Below are 19,149 nucleotides of genomic sequence, written 5' to 3'. Positions count from 1 at the left end.
AGTGGGGTGGAGTGGTTGGGTGCCCAGAGCCTCCCCGCCTCAACGTGTTCTTGGGCATCTGGGTGAGGAGGCTATGGAACTTGGGGAGGAGGGAAGGTGGTTAAACAGGGGCTGCAGCGGCAGTCTGTGATCCTGCTGCCATTCCTGAACGTCCATCAGATGCCGGAGCATGTCTATTTGATCCCACAGTAGCCCCAGCATTGCATCCTGCCTCCTCTGATCTTCCTGTCGCCACTTCTCATCTTGATCATCCCTCCTGTCCTCATGTTCATTGGCTGCTTTCCTGTACTGTGCTACTGTATCCCTCCACACATTCTGCTGAGCTCTGTCAGTACCGGACAACTGCATGAGCTCAGAGAACATTTCATTGCGCATGCATTTTTTTCACCTTATCTGAGATAGCCTTTGGGATGGAGGATGGAGGCTTGAAACATTTGCAGCTGCGGAAGGAAAAAAAGGGAGTGAAGTATTTAAAAAGATACATTTTACAGAACAATGGCTATACTCTTTCACGGTGAACACTATTCACATTACATAGCACATGTGATTTTAGTACAAGGTCACATTTTGCATCTTATATTGAGTGCCTGCGGCTTTGGTGTTAGAGATCACACATGCAGTGCTGGGCAACAGAATTCGGCTTGTAGGTGGCCATGGTAAGCCATAGTCTTTCGGCTTCCGCAACCTTCATAACAGCAGCGCCCTCCTCTCCCACACCAAGCAAAGCCCATTGAGTTGGCCATTTAGTGCTGCAGTTTTCGTATTAATGTGCAGCAGCAGAAACCAAACTAACCCCGTCCCCATCCAATTCTCTGGGATGATCGCTTTACCCCTCCCCGCACCGCATGGCTCGTATCAGGGAAGATTCCTGCTAGCCAAACGCGAACAGCTCAGCACCGATGGCCCCCACCACCACTTGGCTAACTGCAGGGAGGATTTCTTTTCAGCCACAGCCAAACAGCCCAGTAGGAACGGCCACCTCTGAATGTCCCCTTAATTAAATTCCCATATTTCAACCAGGTTACCATGAACGATATCACTCTTCTGAGGATAACACAGAGAGATAAAGAACGCATGTTGCTTGAATGCCAGCAAACACTGGGACCATACGCTGCCAGGCTTTGTCATGCAATGATACCACATTACTTGCTACTAGCATGGCATGGTAAAGTGTCCCACCATGGAGGACAGAACAAGGCTGCTCTCCCCAGAAACCGTCTGCAAAGGCTTTTAGAGTACCTCCAGGAGAGCTTTATGGAGATGTCCCTGGAGGATTTCCGTTCCATCCCCAGACACATGAACAGACTTTTCCAGTAGCTGTACTGGCCATGAATGCATCCCAAGTCCTCAGGGCAAATTAATCATTAAAAAATGCTTGCTTTTAAAGCATGTATTATATTTTAAAAGGTACACTCACCAGAGGTCCCTTCTCTGCCTTGGTTGGTTTGGGAGGGTATTTCAGTCAGGGTGATAAAAAGATCCTGGCTGTCGGGGAGAACGGTGTGCTGTGTGCTTTCCTCAAGCTCATCCTCCTTCTCCTCCTCCTCATCTTCCCCTCTGCAAAATCCTCAGCCATGGCGGAGAGTATCCCATCATCAGAGTCCATGGACAGGGGTGGGGAGGTGGTGGCAGCACCCCCTAGATTTGCATGCAGCTCAGTGTAGAAGCAGCATGTCTGGGGCTCTGTCCTGGAGCATCTGTTTGATTCTTTAGTTTTCTGGTATGCTTGTCTGAGCTCCTTAAGTTTCACGCGGCACTGTGTTGCGTTCCTGCTATAGCCTCTGTCCATCATGGCCTTGGAGATTTTTTTAAATGTTTTTGGACATTTTGTCTTTTGGAACATAGTTCTGATAGCACGGCTTCATCTCCCCATACAGCGATCAGATCTAGTACTTCCCGTTTGGTCCATGCTGGAGCTCTTTTTTGATTCTCGGACTGCATGGTTACCTGTGCTGATGAGCTCTGCATGGTCACCTGTGTTGATGAGCTCGCCTGGCCAAACAGGAAATGAGATTCAAAAGTTCCCGGGACTTTTCCTGTACTCCTGGCCAGCGAATCTTAGTTCAGAGTGCTGTCCAGAGCGATCACAATGGTGCACTGTGGGATAGCTCCCGGAGGCCAATACCGTCAAATTGCGTCCACACTAATTCAAAACAGCGATTTTTTTTTTCAGCACCAGTCCCCTCATTTGGGAGGAGTACAGAAATCGATTTTAAGAGCCCTTTATGTCGACAAAAATGGCTTCGTTGTGTGGATGGGTGCAGGGTTAATTCGATTTAACACTGCTAAATTGGACATAAACTCGTAGTGTCCACCAGGCCTAAAAGTGAGGAGTTCATTGATTCAGGCACTTAGCCCAAAGGAGCTGAAAGGCAATCCAGTTTCCAAGTCCAGTCCCTTTGGCTGATGGTTCACCTTTGCTTTAAAATCTTTCACAGGACAGAGGTTAAGTTACGATGTATTAACTTGTGTGCTGTTTGAGAAATCAAAACAGGAAACTTTAAAACTTATAAAAGATGAAATCATAAGTTGGCAAGCTTCCAGTCTACTTGCAGTAGAGACTTCAGTTGTTGCTAACTTACACAGCAACCTTCCATCCTATTATTCTCTTCACCTCTGACTTCTTTAAACCTGGAATGAAAATTCCCTAAGATAGAAAGGAAAACAGACTGAATAATCAGATCACTTAACCAAAACCAACTCTGACAACTGGGAGGTGGGCCAAACCAAGGTAGACAGCTGTCCATTATAAAATCCATACAGCTGTTCAAACAGCAGGAAAATTGACTTATTTTATTATCCATCACCAGAGAAAAGACTCTCAAACCCTGAAACCCAGAAGGAGGTGGCTTCCAGTCTCTAGATTCTGAACACTGGCCACAGGAAGTGTTTCCTTTGCTATTTAAATGGTAAAAGTAAAGGAACGAGATCTAACATTTTTCTCTTGTCTCAGGGTGATACAGGTCCCCATCTTTTCCTAAATCTAGAGCGTGTGAACTCAGAAGCAACCTCTGTCCCACTGTAGTAGGAATTTTAAGTAAGCCAGAAGTAATTAGTGGAAATCTGCTAGTAGACCAGAACTAAATCCCCCAACTCTTCCAAGAAGTGCTATGGCATCTATAACTTGGGTGAGCAGAACCTTTGATGTACAACTCATCAGAAGGTTTATTTCCCTCAGACCCAATGATCTAACACCAGGCTATGGCACTGGTTCAGTGCTGATACTGAGGGAAGAGCACCCCTGACTGAATTGCCTGCACCACCTCCTTCAGCATGTTCTCTAGGGCCAGCTTTGAAAGCTTTATATGTTCCCAGCTTGGCTACTAGCCTGGTCACTTCCCCAGCTGTAAAACGGAGATGATGCTTATCTCCTTTGTAAAGCACTTCAAGATCTGATGAGACTACAACAGCAAAGTGTTACTGAAGTTTGATTTGGTTTTAATGACTCAGACTATCCAAAACACAAAAAAATACTGCTTATTTTCTAGCAATCTCCTTCCCCTATATTTCATAACAGGTGGCTTTCATACAGCTGTACTCCATGGCACTTTCCATTCATGTGGGAGCTGCAGGGCTCTGGTTTTAACAAAAATGATAAACAAGTGAGACTTTTCTAAACAGTTCAGTGTGAGAGAATGAAATCATATGGGGGATAGTTAATATGTATTATGATCTAACAGAGGTAGAAAAGGTAGATTGCTGCTGAAAACAATTGTTACAATTGCAGCAATAAACACTGAGCTTTGAAGGCATCCTTATGGAAGATTATCAATTCTGCTAATGTTTCTTTAATGGCTAGTGGTTTATATATATAGTACTTCCCATGTTGAATTCTACTGCAGAGAGAACAGAATGGGGTTTACAGGAAATTAGGAGATAATGGAAGTAAAATATTTTCATCTGCATGGGTTAAAGTAACACAGGCCCTATACCCAGTACAACACGATGAACGTATATGCAACTCACCGAGGGGGTGAGGGGGTGAGAGAACCTGGATTTGTGCAGGAAATGACCCACCTTGATTATCATGCACATTGTGAAGAGAGTTGTCACTTTGGATGGGCTATTACCAGCAGGAGAGTGAGTTTGTGGGGGGTGGGGGTTGGAGGGTGAGAAAACCTGGATTTGTGCTGGAAATGGCCCAACTTGATGATCACTTTAGATAAGCTATTACCAGCAGGACAGTGGGGTGGGAGGAGGTATTGTTTCATGATCTCTATGTGTATATAATGTCTGCTGCAGTTTCCACGGTATGCATCCGATGAAGTGAGCTGTAGCTCACGAAAGCTCATGCTCAAATAAATTGGTTAGTCTCTAAGGTGCCACAAGTACTCCTTTTCTTTTTGTCTCTAACTATGGACACTGATGGAGTTTGGCCTAAGGGGCACAAGAATTCAAGAAGATGGGAGAGGAAAAGCATGGGGGAGAATTGATACAAACTAACCACACTGACTCACAATACTAAATGCAGTTATTCCAACCTGTTCCTCCATAGGCTTAGCCCAGGAGGCTAGCTTCCATTCCTGTCTTATGCTAAAGTCTCCGACCTCAGCTGCAACATGGTCACAAGGATGAACTGTGACTTGTCTAACATTATTTCCACTAGGTGAAAGCAACCACAGGACAGGAAAGTTGTTAGACATGTGCTTTGCCTATTAAATTTTAGTGCACTAAAGGGTTTATCCAAGTTACTTGCATACTGGTAATTAAAATACCATGTACTTATTCTGTTGGACATAAGTATCTGAGCACAAACAAGATATGGCACATTTCTGTGGCTTGAATATATGGCTTTCTGGAGACAGAGCCATGCTGTACTCTGAAGAGTAGTTGATGCTGGAGCTGCTGTAGATGGCTGTATTGAGCCCCTTGGAAATAAAGGTGAAGCATTCTGTTAGAAAGTGAGTGCTTGTGATTCTTCAGATGCCAGAAGAATGTCATGATCTGGGGGCCCTAATGTATTAAATTGTGTCTAATTTGTGCTATGAAACTGAAGCCTAGGATAGATGCAGTTAATCTACATATTTATCCAATGGTCATAGCATAGACAGAAGCAACAAAGACTGCATGGTACCCACCAAAGTTTCATAACAAGTTACTGACTGGAGATAATGAACCCCTCAGCTTCCTTAGTTGGAGGCTAAACAGCAAACTAAACTAGCTTCCTGTAATCAGAGTTCAAACGGTAAAGTGTCTTGAGTCAAACACAGGAGACTTGTATAAATCTATTCTTAGGGGGATTTAAGGGGTTCTGTATTAGAGAAAGATTTCTTATAATCCTTGGTTCCCTTGACTAATGGGGAATAACTAGTTCCATCTGAGCAAGCCACACTTGCCCTCAGTTCCACAAGTCTGCACTCCTACGGTAAGGACAGATCTGTCTGCTGCTGAACCAGAGCTCTGAATTTTCCTGCAGCATATCTGTACATACTCTTGGGTAAATGTTATGGGCCCACTAAGAGCCGTCACTCTGCTCACCTGGACTGAATTAGAACCAGTAATGATTGAATGGCTATATCCTGTAATTGAATCAGTGAGCCAAGTCTTTCTGATACTTTTAGTTTCTCCCTGTAATCTGGGTTTTATTTACAAAAAAAAAAGTTGAAGGAGCCGAGGAGCACAATCACTATGCTCTCGAATGAACTCACACAGAAAAATGATAAAAGATAAAAACACTGTATCACCCATGGGGCAAACACTTCCACAAAATGATCACTGCTCATCTGACTGCTCAGTCCTCATCCTCAAAGGATACCTGCAGAACACCTTCAAAGAGGACCCTGGGAGCTCAACTTCACAACTTTGCTAGACACTAAAATCATGGTCTTAATAAAGACACTGAATCTGTGGCTTATTACAACAATATGTTACCCCCTTTTTTTTTGTCCTATGCCTTCAATGGTGTTAACAAGAACTTCACTTTGAATGGTGGTCTCTTACAATATGTAACTACTTATGCTAAACCATCTGTTACATTTTGTATTTAGTTCTGAGTACCTTCATATTGTACGGTACCTTTGTGTTGTACCGATGCTCTGAGTACCTTAAGAGGAACTCTGCGTAGCTCAAAAGCTTCTCTCCTTCACCACAGAAGGTGGTCCCATAAGAGATATTATTTCACCCATCTTGTCTCTCTAACACCCTGGGATAACACCACAACAACAAGATTCAGAGTGGTAGCTGTGTTAATCTGTATCAGCAGAAAGAACGAGGAGTACTTGTGGCACCTCAGAGACTAACACATTTATCTGAGCATAAGTTTTCGTGGGCTAAAGCCCACTTCATCAGATGCACGCAGTAGAAAATACGATAGATAGATAGATAGATAGATAGATAGATAGATAGATAGATAGATAGATAGATAGATAGATAGAATGGGGGTTGCCATACCAACTCTTAACCAGACCAATCGATTAAGGTGGGTTATTATCAGCAGGAGAAAAAAAAACTTTTGTAGTGATAATCAGGATGGCCCATTTCAAACAGTTGACAAGAAGGTGTGAGTAACAGTAGGGAGGAAATTATCATGGGGAAATAGTTTTTAGTTAGTCCACTCCCAGTCTTTATTCAAGACTAATTTAACGGTGTCCAGTTTGCAGATTAATTCCAGTTCTGCTGTTTCTCATTGCAGTCTGTTTTTGAAGTTTTTTTGTTGAAGAATTGCCACTTTTAGGTCTGTAACTGAGTGTCCAGAGAGGTTGAAGTGTTCTCCTACTGGTTTTGAATATTATAATTCTTGACATCTGATTTGTGTCCATTTATTCTTTTGCATAGAGACGGTCCAGTTTAGCCAATGTACATGGCAGAGGGGCATTGCTGGCACATGATGGCTTGGTAGATGTGCAGGTGAATGAGCCTCTGATAGTGTGGCTGATGTGATATGATGGTGTCCCTTGAACAGATATGTGGACAGAGTTGGCAATGGGCTTTGTTGCAAGGATAGGTTCGTGGGTTAGTGGTTTTGTTGTGTGGTGTGTGGTTGCTGGTGAGTATTTGCTTCAGGTTGGGGGGCTGTCTGTAAGCAAGGACTGGCCTGTCTCCCAAGATCTGTGAGAGTGAGTGATCGTCCTTCAGGATAGGTTGGAAATCTTTGATGATGCGTTGGAGAGGTTTTAGTTGGGGGCTGAAGGTGACGGCTAGTGGCGTTATGTTATTTCCTTTGTTGGGCCTGTCTTGTAGTAGGTGACTTCTGGGTACTCTTCTGGCTCTGTCAATCTGTTTCTTCACTTTAGCAGGTGGGTATTGTAGTTGTAAGAACGCTTGATAGAGATCTTGTAGGCGTTTGTCTCTGTCTGAGGGGTTGGAGCAAATGCGGTTCCATCTTAGAGCTTGGCTGTAGACAATGGATCGTGTGGTGTGGTCTGGATGAAAGCTGGAGGCATGTAGGTAAGTATAGTGGTCAGTAGGTTTCCGGTATACAGTTGCATATTAGCACTGTAGTGTCCAGGAAGTGGATCTCTTATGTGGACTGGTCCAGGCTGAGGCTGATGGTGGGATGGAAATTGTTGAAATCATGGTGGAATTCCTCAAAGGTCCAGATGATGAAGATGTCATCAACATAGCGCAAGTAGAGTAGGGGTGTTAGGGGACGAGAGCTAAGGAAGCGTTGTTCTAAGTCAGCCATAAAAATGTTGGCATACTGTGGGGCCATGCAGGTACCCATAGCAGTGCTGCTGACTTGAAGGTATACATTGTCCCCAAATGTGAAATAGTTGTGGGTGAGGACAAAGTCACAAAGTTCAGCCACCAGGTTTGCCATGACATTATCGAGGATACTGTTCCTGACGGCTTGGAACACTGAGTAAACCTGATCAAATTAAAAATAAATAAATAAAAGCTAGAGTGATAGAAAAGAGAAACTTTAAATACATCTAGTCCTATCCATATCTTGCCTCCTGAGCTTCCAGAGTTAAATTGCACTGTATGTTTCTGGACCCTTCAGTTCAGCTGTATTTTGGGGCCCCTCCAAGGCAAATACTTGGGCTAGAAGGGTTACAAAGGGGATTGCTGTTTATCCATGTAAACGCATGTAGTTAACAGACAAAGGAGAGAGCTGGGTGCTATCTGTCTGGCTTTACTATAACCGCAGAGTTGTTACTAACAAACAATCAAAGGAACTTATGGGCTGTGTTCATGAACACTGGCATCTAGCGGCTAAACTAAAAATGCTCTCAGACTTAAACTTGATACATCATAAATAGCCAAAACAATCAGTGCTTGGAAATTTTCCATTTTTATAATTACTATTTTCCTCTTACCTCTTAAGATTAAGTGATTAGCAAAGCTACGCCTTACAACACACTCTCAGTCTTATTCAGAAATTGCTAGTATTTCCACATACCATTAAGAATGTTGGACACTAGTGAAAAGTATTGGATTCAGAAACCTAGAAGCTGAAGTCTTCCATTTAGCTATAAGACTGCAGAAAGTATGGAATGATGTTCTTAATATGACTGGAGCAAACATCTCATTCATTTCTGACCATTGTTGGACAGTGAACTTCCAAGTTAAGGGCCACTGAAACCAAGACAAAACTCTAAGTTTAAATAGGAGCATGCTCACTGATCTTTCTGACTTGGTGTTCAGAAGGGGAGGTTTATCTAATTCAACAGCTGCACTGATTAGGTATTTTTCTGATCACACTCTACAGTCCGGCATACACCCACACTCAACTTCAACTTACCATGAAGTGACATGGGTGAAAATACCAAACCCGACCAGGTAGGTTTTCATATAGAAACGAATCCTATTATCAGGATTATCTCACTCTTTCTAAAGCATTACTTTTTCCTAGTACATACAACAAAGATTTTATCATAAAACTGGTTTTCAATATAAAGTAACTATCCAATCTAAACCAACAATACTTCTAACATGAAATTTATTTTATCTATACACAGTATATGAAAATAAAATGTACTTTGGACCATCTTTCCTTCCTACTAATCCATTTCCTACCACCTATGAGTAATGTAGTCATCCCATTTCTGCAATAAGCTGCCACCCTGCCTACCCAGTACTCTCAACAAAAGGGCAAATTCTGCTCACTCCTGGCAATGGAAATTCAGAGTATGTGCAGTGACTTCAATAGATTTTCCCGCAGATTGTTGTGATTGCGAACTGGCATTGGGCTAGACTGAAGTAAAGCAATCTCAGGACCAGATTCTCTGATCCAGCTAACTGTGCTCAGAACAGCATGGGTTTAGGGTGCATGGGAGGGAGGAAGTCTAGCTTAATGAGTATAGATTTAATGGCTGGTCAGGGGACTGTGACTTTAATTTTGTCTGAGTCTACAAGTGGGCAGATTGCCAAACAAATCACAAAACCACAAACAGCCACCCTTAATTGCAGTCTCAAATGCCACTGATAGATTTGACAGGGAGGACTGAACCTCTTGCCATTAGATTTGTGACTGAGGTCTTTGGAGTAGAAACTGTCTGTCTGTTACTTGTATTTGTAGACTGTCCAACAATGGAAACCAGCCTGAGATTTCAAAGCACTACTTGTAAGAATAAAAGTTCTCCAAGTGTGGGTAAACCTGCATGGCCCTGGCTTACCTGTTCTGACAGTAAACAATTTTACTTTTTAGGACTGTCTATCTGGCACCTTCTAGGTACGTTATATTACTAAATAAAATATAGAATTATAAATCCACCAATTAGAATAAATCTAATATAGTTTAGTACATTACTACTTCCACAGGAAAAGACCTAATTCTAATGAGGAGGTCAGATTTCTATTAGCGTGAAAGTGACTGCACTGTTACTACATAGAAGAGACCAGAAGTGAGAGAGGCATGTTAATAAATGAGCATGCAGGGTAACAATTACCATATGAAAATATGTATTGTTTCCTGTGTACAATGTCCTTTAAACCTTGAAAAGAGACATCTTGTAGATGGAATGCATGTTCTGACTGCCAAGGCAGGGTAAGATTACCAATCTCTTAAACAAGAAGATCTGTTCCCTCTCCCACACTCTACTCAACATATACATTAATCAGAGTTAATGTTAACCCGAGTTAGTTGTTAGTACCCAGGACAAATGTAGATAGTCAGGGCTTTGGATGTGGGTACTCCAGGGCTGTGGGTACCTCCCACAAAGCTCCCATTGGCAGCGGTTCACCGTTCCCAGCCAATGGGAGCTGCGGGGGGTGGTGCCTGCCGGCAAGGGCAGCACACAAAGCCCTCTGCCCCCCACATCCCTTCAGGGGCCGCATGAGTACTTGTGGCACCTTAGACTTGGTGCCAGCCGCTTCCAGCAGTGGCGTGGGGCCCGCAGCGCCACGGAGGTGGCAATCCCATGAGCCAGATCCAAAGCCCTGATGGGCCAGATCCAGCCCGCGGGCCATAGTTTGCTCACCCCTGCCTTAGAGATTCTTGGATGAGAAGCACTAAATACAAAGCTTTGTTACTAGCTTCAAACAATTTTTATGACAGTAATAACTCCAACCCATTTTTAGTGAATATTTGGTCACTACATATTAAGTTTTTGTATGCAGCCTATGCTAAACTGAAAAAGATACAGGTCAAATTTTATCCCTGCTTTAGCAATACTGAAGCCTGTTTGTATCAGAAGCTATCATAGAGGTAGCAGTGAATTGCCAATCCTAATTTGCCATACAGTTCCTATTGACAGAGGCAGACACAAGACATAGTGATAGGAAATGACAAACCTCTGGAGAAATGCTTAAGTCCTAAGTTTGGTTTAAACTTAAAACTGGATTTTTATTTGAAACAGTTGTCCTTGTTCCCCACAAGGAGCTAGCACATTCAGCACAATTTGATGCATTCCACTACCTCCAGGAGCCACAAAACAATTGAATCTGTAATAAAGTCTAGAAACACACTGTACTACATAACACCATCTCTGAATGGACCTCTGAATACCAGATGGAGCTCTTTTGTCTATTTTGGCTTCATAAGCATATCCGGAGAGCAACTGATCTTAAATGACACTTTTCCCTACACACATAGCCTTGAGAGAAACCAGGAATAAACAAATCAACTTCCTCTATACCTTAAATTAGGACTCTCTGGTTAAAAGCTGATCTATTGCTATAAGATGCTGTTTCTTAGAATCTTCTTGGTAGGACACAGTGGAGTGAGCATAACAGGACAGACTGAATGGAAATGAAGTGTAGTCAAACATTTTGTCTGCAGAAGTTTCATTTCAATTTGAAGCTGTTTCTTCCCATTTCTTTTGATCTTCACATCATTAACTAGTCTCTGAAAAATACTGACCGACCAAGTTTCATTACAATATGTGATAGCTAGCCTGCAGGGGGCGGGCAGTAGGGTGTCTGTTTGTTTGCGACAGGGAAGCCTGGCTGTTTAAAAATAGCCAGAGCTTCGCGAACCAGCTGAGCGGCGGAGAACCAGCTGAGCAGCGGGGACAGCAGAGCAGCACACAGCAGGAGTTTGCCTGGGAGTTCGCCTGGAGGGAGCCCAGTGAGGCTTACGTCTTGCAAACTGCTCTGAGGAAGCTCATAGTAGGAAGGTGATATGGAAGGGGGGGTTCAGCTGTTGTGACCTGCACTGGATGTGCCATGTTTGTCTTTCTTCCACAGGACAGAAGCGACTTTGTCTGTACAAAGTGCAAGCTGGTCTCCATATTGGAAGAGAAGATTGAAGGTCTGGAGCAACAGATAACAACCCTGCGTTGCATACGGGAAACTGAGGATTTCCTGGACGAAACTCAGGATAGGCTTCTAGGGGCACAAAGCTCTACAGATATAGAGCAGGTTGCACAGAGGAGCCAAGAGACCAGTGAAGAAGCTTGGCAACATGTGACCTCCAGAAGAGGTAAGCGGAATGTCCGGGTTCCAGTAACACAGACACAGGTAACTAACCGCTTTCATGTTCTCTCCACAGGTATCGTTGCGGAGAGTGGACCAGATGATATGTCTGGGGCGAGAAAGCAGAAGGAGACTCCGCTGGTTGGAAGGCATGAGATGCGCTGTCCTGAGGTTGGGGGTTCCACGACCAACACCCCCAAGAGGAGAAGGCGGGTGGTGGTGGTCGGGGACTCTCTCCTCCGGGGGACTGAGTCATCTATCTGCCGCCCTGACCGGGAAAACCGAGAAGTCTGCTGCTTGCCAGGGGCTAAGATTCGTGATGTGACGGAGAGACTGCCGAGACTCATCAAGCCCTCGGATCGCTACCCCTTCCTGCTTCTCCACGTGGGCACCAATGATACTGCCAAGAATGACCTTGAGCGGATCACTGCGGACTATGTGGCTCTAGGAAGAAGAATAAAGGAGTTGGAGGCGCAAGTGGTGTTCTCGTCCATCCTCCCCGTGGAAGGAAAAGGCCTAGGTAGGGAGCGTCGAATCGTGGAAGTCAACGAATGGCTACGCAGATGGTGTCGGAGAGAAGGCTTTGGTTTCTTTGACCATGGGATGGTGTTCCATGAAGGAGGAGTGCTGGGTAGAGACGGGCTCCATCTTACGAAGAGAGGGAAGAGCATCTTTGCCAGCAGGCTGGCTAACCTAGTGAGGAGGGCTTTAAACTAGGTTCACCGGGGGAAGGAGACCAAAGCCCTGAGGTAAGTGGGAAAGCGGGATACCGGGAGGAAGCACAGGCAGCAATGTCTGTGAGGGGAGGGCTCCTGCCTCATACTGGCAATGAGGGGCGATCAACAGGTTATCTCAAGTGCTTATATACAAATGCACAAAGCCTTGGAAACAAGCAGGGAGAACTGGAGGTCCTGGTGATGTCAAGGAACTATGACGTGATCGGAATAACAGAGACTTGGTGGGATAACTCATATGACTGGAGTACTGTCATGGATGGTTATAAACTGTTCAGGAAGGACAGGCAGGGCAGAAAAGGTGGGGGAGTAGCACTGTATGTAAGGGAGCAGTATGACTGCTCAGAGCTCCGGTACGAAACTGCAGAAAAACCTGAGTGTCTCTGGATTAAGTTTAGAAGTGTGTGCAACAAGAGTGATGTAGTGGTGGGAGTCTGCTATAGACCACCGGACCAGGGGGATGAGGTGGATGAGGCTTTCTTCCGGCAGCTCACGGAAGCTACTAGATCGCATGCCCTGATTCTCATGGGTGACTTTAATTTTCCTGATATCTGCTGGGAGAGCAATACAGCGGTGCATAGACAATCCAGGAAGTTTTTGGAAAGCGTAGGGGACAATTTCCTGGCGCAAGTGCTAGAGGAGCCAACTAGGGGGGGTGCTTTTCTTGACCTGCTGCTCACAAACCGGGTAGAATTAGTGGGGGAAGCAAAAGTGGATGGGAATCTGGGAGGCAGTGACCATGAGTTGGTTGAGTTCAGGATCCTGACGCAGGGAAGAAAGGTAAGCAGCAGGATACGGACCCTGGACTTCAGGAAAGCAGACTTCGACTCCCTCAGGGAACGGATGGCCAGGATCCCCTGGGGGACTAACTTGAAGGGGAAAGGAGTCCAGGAGAGCTGGCTGTATTTCAAGGAATCCCTGTTGAGGTTACAGGGACAAACCATCCCGATGAGTCGAAAGAATAGTAAATATGGCAGGCGACCAACTTGGCTTAATGGTGAAATCCTAGCGGATCTTAAACATAAAAAAGAAGCTTACAAGAAGTGGAAGGTTGGACATATGACCAGGGAAGAGTATAAAAATATTGCTCGGGCATGTAGGAATGTTATCAGGAGGGCCAAATCGCACCTGGAGCTGCAGCTAGCCAGAGATGTCAAGAGTAACAAGAAGGGTTTCTTCAGGTATGTTGGCAACAAGAAGAAAGCCAAGGAATGTGTGGGCCCCTTACTGAATGAGGGAGGCAACCTAGTGACAGAGGATGTGGAAAAAGCTAATGTACTCAATGCTTTTTTTGCCTCTGTTTTCACTAACAAGGTCAGCTCTCAGACTGCTGCGCTGGGCATCACAAAATGCGGAAGAGATGGCCAGCCCTCTGTGGAGATAGAGGCGGTTAGGGACTATTTAGAAAAGCTGGACATGCACAAGTCCATGGGGCTGGACGAGTTGCATCCGAGAGTGCTGAAGGAATTGGCGGCTGTGATTGCAGAGCCACTGGCCATTATCTTTGAAAACTCGTGGCGAACCGGGGAAGTCCCGGATGACTGGAAAAAGGCTAATGTAGTGCCAATCTTTAAAAAAGGGAAGAAGGAAGATCCTGGGAACTACAGGCCAGTCAGCCTCACCTCAGTTCCTGGAAAAATCATGGAGCAGGTCCTCAAAGAATCAATCCTGAAGCACTTGCATGAGAGGAAAGTGATCAGGAACAGCCAGCATGGATTCACCAAGGGAAGGTCATGCCTGACTAATCTAATCACCTTTTATGATGAGATTACTGGTTCTGTGGATGAAGGGAAAGCAGTGGATGTATTGTTTCTTGACTTTAGCAAAGCTTTTGACACGGTCTCCCATAGTATTCTTGTCACCAAGTTAAGGAAGTATGGGCTGGATGAATGCACTATAAGGTGGGTAGAAAGCTGGCTAGATTGTCGGGCTCAACGGGTAGTGATCAATGGCTCCATGTCTAGTTGGCAGCCGGTATCAAGTGGAGTGCCCCAAGGGTCGGTCCTGGGGCCGGTTTTATTCAATATCTTCATAAATGATCTGGAGGATGGTGTGGATTGCACTCTCAGCAAATTTGCGGATGATACTAAACTGGGAGGAGTGGTAGATACGCTGGAGGGGAGGGATAGGATACAGAAGGACCTAGACCAATTGGAAGATTGGGCCAAAAGGAATCTGATGAGGTTCAATAAGGATAAGTGCAGGGTCCTGCACTTAGGACGGAAGAACCCAATGCACAGCTACAGACTAGGGACCGAATGGCTAGGCAGCAGTTCTGCGGAAAAGGACCTAGGGGTGACAGTGGACGAGAAGCTGGATATGAGTCAGCAGTGTGCCCTTGTTGCCAAGAAGGCCAATGGCATTTTGGGATGTATAAGTAGGGGCATAGCGAGCAGATCGAGGGACGTGATCGTTCCCCTCTATTCGACATTGGTGAGGCCTCATCTGGAGTACTGTGTCCAGTTTTGGGCCCCACACTTCAAGAAGGATGTGGATAAATTGGAGAGAGTCCAGCGAAGGGCAACAAAAATGATTAGGGGACTGGAACACATGAGTTATGAGGAGAGGCTGAGGGAGCTGGGATTGTTTAGCCTGCAGAAGAGAAGAATGAGGGGGGATTTGATAGCTGCTTTCAACTACCTGAAAGGGGGTTCCAAAGAGGATGGCTCTAGACTGTTCTCAATGGTAGCAGATGACAGAACGAGGAGTAATGGTCTCAAGTTGCAGTGGGGGAGGTTTAGATTGGATATTAGGAAAAACTTTTTCACTAAGAGGGTGGTGAAACACTGGAATGCGTTACCTAGGGAGGTGGTAGAATCTCCTTCCTTAGAGGTTTTTAAGGTCAGGCTTGACAAAGCCCTGGCTGGGATGATTTAACTGGGAATTGGTCCTGCTTTGAGCAGGGGGTTGGACTAGATGACCTTCTGGGGTCCCTTCCAACCCTGATATTCTATGATTCTATGATTCTATGATAAGAAAAGGAGTACTAGTGGCATCTTAGAGACTGCCACAAGTACTCCTTTTAAAGATGCCACTAGTACTCCTTTTCTTTTTGTGAATACAGACTAACACGGCTGCTATTCTGAAACCTAAAATATGTGATGTTGCCAGCACTCTATTCCATGGGAAATTAAATGCTGATTTCACACTGACTTAGCATTCCTCCTCCAGTTTTCTCTCATAGCTCACATTTGTCTTTCCTCTAGATATCCAAGCCCAGTGTCGGAACTAATCAAGTATGGCTGAACACTGAACAACTTGGGCATATTGGAACAATGCAAGCATATTCCAAGTGAGCAACGAATGAGGAGAGAATGTATTAATAGCAACATACACAATCTTGTTCACACACACTGGTTTAAAGAGGAAAAGAAAACTAAACAGCTGGTTTTTGCGACAGTAAAATGGGGTATTTTTCAACATCTCAGGAATGACAGCAGACTGACACAGTTGCTAGTCACCGAGAACCTCCTGGGACAATACGATTTATAAGTAATATGCACTACCGAATGGAATTCTGGATTCCTGTAAAAATGCTTTCTCAGCAGGAAGACTCCATTAGGATCTGATGCGCATATACTTTATAAATCAGTTTCCTGTGATTGCAGAATGGGGGCAGACATTAAACTCTTAGTTTTGCTACCAGCCCAAGTTCTGAGCTCTCCAACAATTCAAGCAGACTGCCTGTTTTAAATAGAGTCTGCTTGAATATTCAATCAGCTATTTTGTATTAAAGTTGGTACCTTCAGGAACAAAAAGTTGTGCAATATTTACCTATTTAGCCATCTGACTTTAAATTGATCATACTTCTCCCCTACCTTGTCATGCTAATTGCCAATGCAATACAAATAAAATTTATAATGGACTAACAATACCATGCACAAAATTAGCCAATCTCTTTAATAATTACCTTCCAAAAGTTTCCTTCATATCCCATCTCATTAACCTACCTTCCCTTGCAGTCCTATTGATTTTGCAACTTACTTAGCCCTGGTCTACACTAGGACTTTAGGTCGAATTTAGCAACGTTAAATCGATGTAAACCTGCACCCGTCCACACGATGAAACTCTTTATTTCGACTTAAAGGGATCTTAAAATCGATTTCCTTACTCCACCCCTGACAAGTGGATTAGCGCTTAAATCGGCCTTGCTGGGTCAAATTTGGGGTACTGTGGACACAATTCGACGGTATTGGCCTCCGGGAGCTATCCCAGAGTGCTCATTGTGACCGCTCTGGACAGCACTCTCAACTCAGATGCACTGGCCAGGTAGACAGGAAAAGAACCACGAACTTTTGAATCTCATTTCCTGTTTGGCCAGCGTGGCAAGCTGCAGGTGACCATGCAGAGCTCATCAGCAGAGGTGACCATGCAGAGCTCATCAGCAGAGATGACCATGATGGAGTCCCAGTATCGCAAAAGAGCTCTAGCATGGACTGAAGGGGAGGTACGGGATCTGATCGCTTTATGGGGAGAGGAATCCGTGCTATCAGAACTCCGTTCCAGTTTTCGAAATGCCAAAACCTTTGTCAAAATCTCCCAGGGCATGAAGAACAGAGGCCATAATAGGGACCCGAAGCAGTGCTGCATGAAACTTAAGGAGCTGAGGCAAGCCTACCAGAAAACCAGAGAGGCGAATGGCCACTCCAGGTCAGAGCCCCAAACATGCCGCTTCTATGATAAGCTGCATGCCATTTTAGGGGGTTCAGCCACCACTACCCCAGCCGTATTGTTTGACTCCTTCAATGGAGATGGAGGCAACACGGAAGCAGGTTTTGGGGACGAAGAAGATGATGATGAAGAGGAGGTTGTAGATAGCTCACAGCAAGCAAGCGGAGAAACCGGTTTTCCCGACAGCCAGGAACTATTTCTCACCCTGGACCTGGAGCCAGTACCCCCCGAACCCACCCAAGGCTGCCTCCTGGACCCGGCGGGCGAAGAAGGGACCTCCGGTGAGTGTACCTTTTAAAATGCTATACATGGTTTAAAAGCAAGCATGTGAAAGGATTAATTTGCCCTGGCATTCGCGGCTCTCCTGGATGTACTCCCAAAGCCTTTGCAAAAGGTTTCTGGGGAGGGCAGCCTTATTGCGTCCTCCATGGTAGGACACTTTACCACTCCAGGCCAGTAACATGTACTCGGGAATCATTGTATGACAAAGTATTGCAGTGTATGTTTGCTGGCGTTCAAACAACATCCGTTCTTTATCTCTCTGTGTTATCCTCAGGAGAGTGAGATATCATTCATGGTCACCTGGTTGAAATAGAGTGCTTTTCTTCAGGGGACACTCAGAGGAGCCCATTCCTGCTGGGCTGTTTGCCTGTGGCTGAACAGAAATGTTCCCCGCTGTTAGCCACGGGGAGGGGGGAGGGTTGAGGGGGTAGCCACGCGGTGTGGGGAGGCAAAATGCGACCTTGTAACGAAAGCACATGTGCTATGTATGTAATGTTAACAGCAAGGTTTACCCTGAAAGAGTGTAGCCACTGTTTTATAAAATGTGCCTTTTTAAATACCGCTATCCCTTTTTTTTTGTCCATCAGCTGCATGTGTTTCAATGATCACAGGATCTTCTCCTTCCCAGAGGCTAATGAAGATTAGAAAGAAAAAAAAAACGCACTTGTGATGAAATGTTCTCTGAGCTCATGCTGTCCTCCCACACTGACAGAGCACAGATGAATGCGTGGAGGCAAATAATGTCAGACTGCAGGAAAGCACAAAATGACCGGGAGGAGAGGTGGCGGGCTGAAGAGAGTAAGTGGCGGACTGAAGACAGGGCTGAAGCTCAAATGTGGCGGCAGCGTGATGAGAGGAGGCAGGATTCAATGCTGAGGCTGCTGGAGGATCAAACCAGTATGCTCCAGTGTATGGTTGAGCTGCAGCAAAGGCAGCTGGAGCACAGACTGCCACTACAGCCCCTGTGTAACCCACCACCCTCCTCCCCAAGTTCCATAGCCTCCACACCCAGACGCCCAAGAACATGGCGGGGGGGCCTCCGGCCAACCAGACACTCCACCACAGAGGATTACCCAAAAAACAGAAGGCTGGCATTCAATAAATTTTAAAGTTGTAAACTTTTAAAGTGCTGTGTGGCATTTTCCTTCCCTCCTCCACCACCCCTCCTGGGCTACCTTGGTAGTCATCTCCCTATTTGTGTGATGAATGAATAAACAATGCATGAATGTGAAGCAACAATGACTTTATTGCCTCTGCAAGCAGTGATCGAAGGGAGGAGGGGAGGGTGGTTAGCTTACAGGGAAGTAGAGTGAACCAAGGGGTGGGGGGGTTTCATCAAGGAGAAACAAACAGAACTTTCACACCGTAGCCTGGCCAGTCATGAAACTGGTTTTCAAAGCTTCTCTGATGCGTACCGTGCCCTCTGGTGCTCTTCTAACCGCCCTGGTGTCTGGCTGCGCGTAACCAGCAGCCAGGCGATTTGCCTCAACCTCCCACCCCGCCATAAACGTCTCCCCCTTACTCTCACAGATATTGTGGAGCGCACAGCAAGCAGTAATAACAGTGGGAATATTGGTTTCGCTGAGGTCTAAGCGAGTCAGTAAACTGCGCCAGCGTGCCTTTAAACATCCAAATGCACATTCTACCACCATTCTGCACTTGCTCA

At 45.3% G+C, this 19,149-nt stretch overlaps 2 protein-coding genes across 2 annotated transcripts; both read left to right on the top strand.

Moving 5' to 3' along the window:
* Positions 1-11,346: 11,346 nt before the first annotated feature.
* LOC140918331 (uncharacterized) lies at positions 11,347-15,752 on the top strand. Its single transcript, XM_073362430.1, has 2 exons — positions 11,347-12,545; positions 15,737-15,752. Exon 1 carries the CDS (start codon positions 11,548-11,550, stop codon positions 12,511-12,513), a length of 966 nt encoding a protein of 321 aa, XP_073218531.1. The 5' UTR covers positions 11,347-11,547; the 3' UTR covers positions 12,514-12,545; positions 15,737-15,752.
* Positions 15,753-16,872: 1,120 nt separating this feature from the next.
* LOC140918332 (uncharacterized) lies at positions 16,873-18,680 on the top strand. Its single transcript, XM_073362432.1, has 2 exons — positions 16,873-17,482; positions 18,071-18,680. Exons 1-2 carry the CDS (start codon positions 16,873-16,875, stop codon positions 18,151-18,153), a joined length of 693 nt encoding a protein of 230 aa, XP_073218533.1. The 3' UTR covers positions 18,154-18,680.
* Positions 18,681-19,149: the final 469 nt, after the last annotated feature.

This window comes from Lepidochelys kempii, chromosome 10 (genome assembly GCF_965140265.1).
Source record: "Lepidochelys kempii isolate rLepKem1 chromosome 10, rLepKem1.hap2, whole genome shotgun sequence".
In the NCBI taxonomy this organism is placed as follows: domain Eukaryota; kingdom Metazoa; phylum Chordata; order Testudines; family Cheloniidae; genus Lepidochelys; species Lepidochelys kempii.
Note: the sequence above shows the minus strand (reverse complement) of the source record. Positions and strands in the feature narration are given on the sequence as shown.

Coding starts and splice junctions, on each gene's coding strand:
- LOC140918331 (XM_073362430.1), top strand. CDS start 11,548: ATGTTTGTCTTTCTTCCACAGGACAGAAGCGACTTTGTCTGTACAAAG.
- LOC140918332 (XM_073362432.1), top strand. CDS start 16,873: ATGCAGAGCTCATCAGCAGAGGTGACCATGCAGAGCTCATCAGCAGAG. Junction 17,483..18,070: donor GGGCGAAGAAGGGACCTCCG/GTGAGTGTACCT, acceptor TTTGTCCATCAG/CTGCATGTGTTTCAATGATC.